The sequence below is a fragment of the Oncorhynchus keta genome, chromosome 22, assembly GCF_023373465.1.
Source record: "Oncorhynchus keta strain PuntledgeMale-10-30-2019 chromosome 22, Oket_V2, whole genome shotgun sequence".
Taxonomy (NCBI): Eukaryota; Metazoa; Chordata; class Actinopteri; order Salmoniformes; family Salmonidae; genus Oncorhynchus; species Oncorhynchus keta.
This window is the reverse complement of record NC_068442.1, coordinates 934,985-943,129: the sequence shown is the minus strand read 5'-3', so window position 1 is coordinate 943,129 and position 8,145 is coordinate 934,985. Positions and strand designations below refer to the sequence as shown.

The window sequence follows — 8,145 nt, the reverse complement described above, 5'->3', positions numbered from 1 at the left end:
CAACCCAAGCGATGGAGTCCCTGATTAACTGTAGGTTCCATCTAATCTCACCCCCCTAAAAGATTTAGATGCACTATTGTAAAGTGGCTGTTCCACTGGATGTCATAAGGTGAATGCACCAATTTGTAAGTCGCTCTGGATAAGAGCGTCTGCTAAATGACTTAAATGTTAAATGTTAAATGTATAGAGCGGCCCTCTACCCCGCACATCTGATCCTCATGGACGACGTAGGGAAGGGCTGTGCGCAACCGGTCTGCTAAAACCTTTGCAAGTAGCTTGTAATCTACACACAGCATGGTCAACGGCCGCTAGTTGCCAAGGTCTGTTACTTCCCCCTTCTTATATAAAAGTGACAGCACACCAACAGCCATTGATCCCCCCGGGACCCCCGTCTCAAGGATGGCCTTCAAGACTTTGAGGACCACTGGTCCAAGTATACCCCAAAACTTGAGATAAAACTCAGCCGGCAGCCCATCCATCCCAGGCACCTTCCCTTTTCCCATCCTCCTAAGAGCGCTCTCAACCTCTTCTAGTGAGATCTGGGCCTCCATCACTTCTCTAATGTCCTCCGGCAACCGCCTGGACAAGTGTTCTAAAAACACATTTCCCTGCTCTACATCTATTTCCCTTTCCTTAAATAAACCTTGGAAATGATCAGTTGTCACCCTGACCATATCCTCTGGTTCTCTAACTATACTACCATTTTCTTCCCTCACGCCATGCATTACCTTCCTACTCTGTCTGACCCTAACCGACTTAAAGAACATAGCAGAACAAGTTTCATTATGTTCTAGAAAGCCACTATGCGCACGCTCCAGGAAAGCTCGAGCCTTCCGCTCCTGCAACTCCCTGACCCTCGCCTTTAGGGTTGCGGATCTCTCCCAGTCAAACGACCCGCCGAGGTTGCCTGCCTCGTATTCGAGTTCAATTAACCTTTGGATACGATCCACCTCCCTCCTCTCCTCCCTTTTTTTCCTCTTGCAATACCCTATTATAAAAGCCCTAATCCTCATCTTAACTAATTCCCACCACTCTAACACCCCCTCGCACATGGACCGGAGGCCTTCAAGCCTCCAAAAGAAACCATAAAACCCGTCAACAAAAGCCTGCTCCTCCAGCACATCCCGATCTAACTTCCAGTACCCCCTACCAAAGAGGCAGTCTGGCGACCCCACCTGTAGGAGCACCCCGTCGTGATCCGAAAAGAAAACAGGCAACAGCCGCCCAGACAACTTACCCAAAGACCTGGGTACAAAAATATAGTCGAGCCTCCGCTCAACCCCCCTGGAGTTGCGCCATGTAGGACCGGCCATTTTCGGAGTAGTGTGCAGACCACCATCTACCAGACCATGGCAAGCCATTAGCCCGGCAATGGCGCCTGCACTGCTATCCCCCTATTCCTAAATCTGTATTAAAATCCCTCCCTATCACTAATTTCCTATTTGTGACACACAGGGGCGTCAGACAGTCCACCATCTCCCTCCTGTCTGCCACCACCTGTGGCCCATACACCACCACTAATCTAAATTTACAATCCCTTATCGTGACATCCACCCCTATAACCCTCCCCTGCATTACCACAAAATAATCCTCCACTTTTACCTCCCTGTGCCCACACAAAATCCCTACCCCGATGAGTGCACCCCCCCAATACCCCAAACCGACTCCCCCTTGTCCCACTCCCTCTTAAACCTACTAACATCCACTCCATCCCTCAGGTGAACCTCCTGTAAAAACTCAAATCAAACCCCACACCCTCCAAATAACTAACAACCACCCTCCTCTTAACAAAATCCCTTAAACCCCTTACATTTAAACTAACAAAAGTAAAATTAGACCCCATGAAAAAATAAAAACATGTAATACACTCAAACTCTAAACCCAGACAGAAAAAAAACAAAAACAGGAGACTCACCTGATACTCCCCTGCTCCATATCTACCGGTGAGAACACCATCCGTACTCCCGACATCCCCCCCTCTTCCTCCATCTCACCAACCCAGGATGCAGGAATAGTGTTTGGCTCCGGGGTGCCCTGCACCCTGGGTCTACCCCCACACTCCTCCCCCTCCCCAGTGCTGCAGCTGGTTTGGGAAAAAAATCGGGGAGGCTGAGTCCCCAAACAAAAAACTCCCCACCTCCTCCTGTACCCAGTCTTGTTAGGTGTGTCCCCACCCAACAGAAGATGAGGGCCTGGGGAAACCAGCAGCAACCCAGAGGTTTCTCCCACCCCCATCACTCTCTTGGCCATCCCCTCCCTCTCACTGTCGGCCAATCGCACCCTCCTCTTCATTCTCTTCTTTGGTGATGGCGGCAGTGGAGAGATACCACCCTCCCCCCGCCAGCTCCTCCACCATACCCCTCATCTCTTCCACCAGGGCACTTTCCCCCCAGTCCACTTGCTCTTCCACCGTCTCCTTCTCTACCACCCCTCCCTCGCTTTCTTCTCTCTCATGCTCCTCCACTCGGTTGTCTTCTTCCACCGCTTTTCCTGGTTCTCCTACTCCCGTGCCTTCCGTTTCCTTCTCTCTTCCATCCGCCGCTTCTTGCTCCTCCTCCTTCCTTGCGGCCTTCCCCTCTGGACCTGTACTCTGGTCATGAGGTGTGCTTCCTTCCCCTCCTATTCTTCCCCCATCCACCGCTCCTGCTCCCCCCCCCAGCCGCAGACGCATATGACCTCTGACGAGCCGGGCACCCCCGCCACAGGTGTGCTGACGAGCCACACCCGTGGCACGCCTTAGGCTTGTCACAATCCCTCGCCTCGTGTTCCACAGATCCACAAAATCTGCATTTTCTTGTGCTGCACGAGACGAATATGTGTCCGTAGGCCATACAGCGCCTGCAAAATGAGGGCTGATGTGCATAAAACAACGTCCCCCTGTCAGCCCCTCGGGAGAACATAGCAGGAGGATGGAGGTAGCCACCATGTCCCTTTGGGTCCTCTCTGAGGAGGGCCTGGAAGCCTCTCCTCCCATTCCAAAACCCAAGGAAGTATTTGAGGTGCCTTGCTGAGGAGACGTTATCCATGCATCTCCCCAGAAAAGCCCTCACCTCTTCGTCCTTAACGTAAGGGTTGTAAATGTTGACAGTTACAACCCTAAAGTTATTCTTCGCCAGGCTTGTTATTTCATAGTGGCTCATCGGCCTCTCACCTCTCACTGCTCTTGCCCTTCTCAGAATATCATTGTGTTTCTCCTCTGTATATAGTGCCACGTCGTATGCTCCCTCCAACGAGTTGCCTTGGAAACAAAACACGTCCTTCACCGTCAGCTTTAGAATCCCCATCAATATTATCCTTCCAAAAGTTTGCCGTCCTAAAGGCTCCAACTCCTTTTCCTACCAAGCAAACCGAATCATGTTGGCCAGCCCAATCCCAGGGACCGTTGATGGATTTAGCACCATCTCCGCAAGGAGAATGGCGCTCGTTCTCTTCTCTTCCAAAACAAGGAAAAAAGAAAAACCAAAGTGACTGAGCCTATTCTGGTGCAAACTAACACAGAGACAGGAACAATCACCCACAAAAAACTCAAAGAATATGGCTGCCTAAATATGGTTCCCAATCAGAGACAACGATAATCACCAGACTCTGATTGAGAACCGCCTCAGGCAGCCATAGACTATGCTAGACACCCCACAAAAACCCCATGACAAAAACGCACCACAATAACCCATGTCACACCCTGGCCTGACCAAATAAATGAAGACAAACATACATTACTTCGACCAGAGCGTGACACCCTCTGACCTCTGCCTGCCCTTGACCTGTCGTCTGCCTGCCCCGTTTTGTTAGTAAACATATGTTATTGGAGTTGTCTGCATCTGGGTCTTATGCTGAGGTCTGATTGTGGGGCAAACTCTATAACAGTGAAAGCCAGGAAGTTCATCTGTACTTTCTTAGGCAAAACCTTCTCAAACATTATTAGTACTGAACAGCCTTTTGGCTTCAACCCCTTCTGCATTTTATTGTATATAATCTATGGACATAGTGGAACCCCAGAAATTACACCACTCAGCTAGGCTGAAGCTCCAGGGACATGACTTGTGATTTTCTTCCCATTGAGAGTTTTCATTTTCATAATCTTCCCTCATTTTCATAATATTCCATTTCTTGTTGCTTATTTCAGCTGTTCTTGCCGTAATATGGACTTGGTATTTTACCAAATAGGGCTATCTTCTGTATACCACCCCTACCTGGTCACAACACAACTGACTGGCTCAAACGCATGAACTTTTAACAAGGCACATCTGTTAATTACATTCCAAGTGACTACCTCATGAGCTGGTTGAGAGAATGCCAAGAGTGTGCAAAGCTGTCAAGGAAAAGGGTGGATACATTGAAGAATTTAAAATCTAAAATATATTTTGATTTGTTTACATGATTCCATATGTGTTATTTCATAGTTTTGATGTCTTCACTATTATTCTACAATGTAGAATATAGTAAAAATAAAGAAAAACCCTGGAATTAGGTGTGTCCAAACTTTGACTGGTACTGTAATTTGGGGGGAACAATTTGACCTGCTTCAAACATTGGGGACCCCTTCTACGCCCTTGCCAAAGAGCAACTGACAATGCCTTCTATCCTGCTTTACTGGGTACATACTTTTAAAAGCATCAGAAAGGAATTCACCACATGGACAACATTTAGAACATTTTAATGTCATTGTCTTTTCAAGAATCTAATACAAATGCATACAAATACATTTATTTTCACCTAAGCCACATGTAACCACAATTGCAATGAACATCACAATACAAATACAATATTTTATCAGAAGTTGGCTTTCAAGCTCGAATGGTCAAAAGGGGCAACATGCACACATGCAAGGTCATACAAGGACACACACACACACACACACACACACACACACACACACACACACACACACACTATAGATGGGACTTTTAACAGCAAGAAGTAAGGCTCTAACAATAGTATGTGGAGGGAGGGAGTGGGAAAGATGGAGGAATTGTGGTATCAGTAGATTGAAGGGCGGGGGATCGGGGGAGGGAGAAGTGGTAATAGGAAGGAACAGCTAAAGTGTACATAAAACACATATTTCTATATTTTGTCAAGCCAACTTTTTACTCAGTAAATATAAATATTCTTCATCCAAAAGTCAGTGCAGTGTCTTCTGCTCTAGCCTGAGTCCCAGTTAGCTAGCAAGACAGCACAAACAGATCTGGGTCTCAAGCTACTTCTGCTGCAGGGCAGGCTTCAACCGGGTCCTCTTATTCACCACGCCTGGTTTCACCCAGGTCCTCTTCGCGTTCCACTACTATACACCCGGTCCGTGTTAGACCTGGTCCATGAAACATCTGTTTCACTTTACATACGTTTTCCTGTCGTTCTTGTCTGTTTCTCTTTCTATCATTTCTTTTTTTTGCCACCAAATACCTCAAAGGTCCAGCTGAGAAGTACAAGTTTTTTGTTTTCTGAGTTGTTTTGTTTTGTTTTCCAACCAATCAATACATTTTGCAGATATAAAAGAGGACAATACATTTACAAGTGTACATGTTTTCTTTCCCTTCTCCTGATTTCCCTTTTGTAGCTCCAAAAAGTCCTCCTGTCCGGTGTACGGTGCGATAATCCTACTGGATACCTCTGAAGAGACACATGGCAAAGACCATGGCAAACAGCTGTGGAGAAGAACAGAGGAGTGTCAGAACAGCAGTCAGGACAGAGAACAAGACACAAGTAAGTGTTTCAATTCTGCGAGCCTAAACTGGTCGACTGTTCTGCAGCCAAACGATGATGAGGAAACTAAACAAAATCAACCAAAACTATCTACATGATGATGATTAGACAATCTAATAAATCGACGCGATTGCCATATCCATAATTATGACTTCAGAGATGCCTCCTCAGTAAATTCTGCTATCTAATGTATGGTGTGTAACAGTCCTGCAACACCAATGTTCTCCACTAAGTGGGGCAATCGTACTATAAACGGGGAAGTGACCAGCACTTGCTTCAAATTATATATTCTCCAGTATTTCAGATTCCGTTGCTGTGTACTGTGTGTGGGGGAGATAAGATACATGGATTTTTCTGAACAGCTTACATTACCAATCACACCAACTGATAAGGGAAAAATGTGTTGATTTGGAGGCTACTCACAAAGCGCTTATTATAAGTAACAAAATATTGAATCCTACCTCAATGGTGAGTACCACGATGGCCAGCGCTCCAGCCACATAGATGTACAGCTCAAAGTAGTCCACCACCGCTGAGTAGCAGCCCTGAAAACACACAGGGAGGAAAGAGTCTCAGTCACAATTCAATAGTATGAGTCAATATGAGAGAGTATTGAAATGTGTGTGTTTGTGTGTCTGTGTGTGCGTGCATGCATGCACTTGCGCCTGCATGTGTGTGTGCACGCATGTGCATAAATGCATGCATGCGTGTGTGTGCTGAAATGCATGGACAATATAAATAGCATCAGAGCCATAACTGAATGCGTCAGTGAACAATAGACTAGATGAATGGGCTGAGAGACAGAGACTGAGACAGGGCCCCTGGCCTCATTGGCTTTTAATGAGGCTCTGTGTGTGAATGGGAAAGAGACAGCGAGAGACAGACGCCTTCCTGAGATACTGCATTTTTCCATAGGCCTGAACAACAACAGTTGGAGCCTCTCCTTCCTATCAGTGTTGACTGTAATTACATTTCACTCTCAAGACAGTCATTAAAACAGGCAAGCACACACAGAGATAAATATAGACCCACACACACAAGCACACAAACGTGTGCCTTCCGTTTGTCAATATGGCTAAATCCATTTGTCTATGTGGCTAAATCCGTTTGTCAATATGGCTAAATACTGTATGTTTCTCCCTCCACACACACGCACACCTGCACGCCCACTTCCCTATCCTACTCCAAGCCCGCACTACCCTACCCTACTCCAATCTACATAGTCAAACACAAGCATGCATAAGTATACACACACTGCACTACACAGTAAAGAAAAATACTTCCTTGACACCCAGAACATAGAAAAGCACTAATGAGTCTACTGGTATGAGGACAGTGCCAGTAGAGAAGCAGTCCCATTAAATCATCTCTCCAACACTCTTCTGCTCCAGTTTAGCTGATAAGCAAGAGGAGGATTTTGTTTCCCAGTGTGGCAGGGAGCGTGGGCAGTGGTAGCCTCGAGGTTTGAGTGACGAACATGCAACTGGAAGGTAGCCAGGACAAATCCTAGGTTAGGAATGTGGAGGGCTGCCAGATATTTCAGGTGCCACCTACTGCTGATGTGATGCTCTAGGTGCCCTGCTCTGGAGGTCCTGCTCCAGGGGCGAAATGTTTATTTCCATTCTCTTTGTTGAATGGGTCAATAAAGATTATTAAAGGGTTTTTAGTAGTATTTTTGAAGTAGTCTAGTACCAGTACCAGCACCTTGTTGTTTCTGAACAGCATGTTCCCCATCAGACACTCCTCCTGGGGGATGTAGGCTGAGTCTCCGGGGTGACTACCCCTCCTGCAGCAGGCTGCAGGGACCATCTCATTAGGGTTGATCAGTCTGAACAGGCTCTCCTCAAAGTCCACCGGGCTGTTCACGCCACAGCAGTCAAACTGGGGAGGAGAGATGAGTAAATTACACTGAGTATACAAAACTGAGTATACAAAACATTAAGAACACATGCTCTTTCCATGACATAGACTGGCCAGGTGAATCCAGGTGAAAGCCATGATCCCTTAGTGATGTCACTTCAATCAGTGGAGATGAAGGGGAGGAGACAGGTTAAAGAAATGTTTAATCCTTGAGAACATTGAGACATGGATTGTGTATGTCTGCCACTCAGTGAATGGGCAAGACAAAATATTGAAGTGCTTTTGAACGGGTCTTTTATCTCCCTCACCAACTTTAAACATCTGCTATCTGAGCAGCTAACCGATCGCTGCAGTAAATAGCCCACCCAATTTACCTACCTCATCCCCATACTGTTTTTATTTATTTACTTTTCTGCTCTTTTGCACACCAGTATCTCTACCTGCACATGACCATCTGATCATTTATCACTCCAGTGTTAATCTGCTAAATTGTAATTATTCGCCTACCTCCACATGCCTTTTGCACACAATGTATATAGACTCTTTCTTTTTTTTCTACTGTGTTATTGACTTGTTTACTGTTTACTC

The 8,145-nt window shown here is 46.3% G+C and overlaps 1 protein-coding gene across 3 annotated transcripts in view; it reads right to left on the bottom strand.

Moving 5' to 3' along the window:
- Positions 1 to 4,637: 4,637 nt before the first annotated feature.
- The window catches only part of LOC118400933 (tetraspanin-18), a 111,576-nt gene continuing 108,068 nt past the window's right edge, over positions 4,638 to 8,145 (bottom strand). For 2 of the 3 annotated variants that reach the window (XM_035797969.2, XM_052474631.1), the window contains exons 7-9: positions 7,396 to 7,578; positions 6,159 to 6,242; positions 4,638 to 5,639 (exon numbers count right to left, since the gene is read on the bottom strand). In XM_035797969.2, coding sequence (XP_035653862.1) covers positions 5,592 to 5,639; positions 6,159 to 6,242; positions 7,396 to 7,578 — 315 coding nt within the window. In that variant the 3' untranslated portion in view covers positions 4,638 to 5,591. The remainder of the gene's footprint in view (positions 5,640 to 6,158; positions 6,243 to 7,395; positions 7,579 to 8,145) is intronic. The other variant, XM_035797970.2, reaches the window with a different exon arrangement.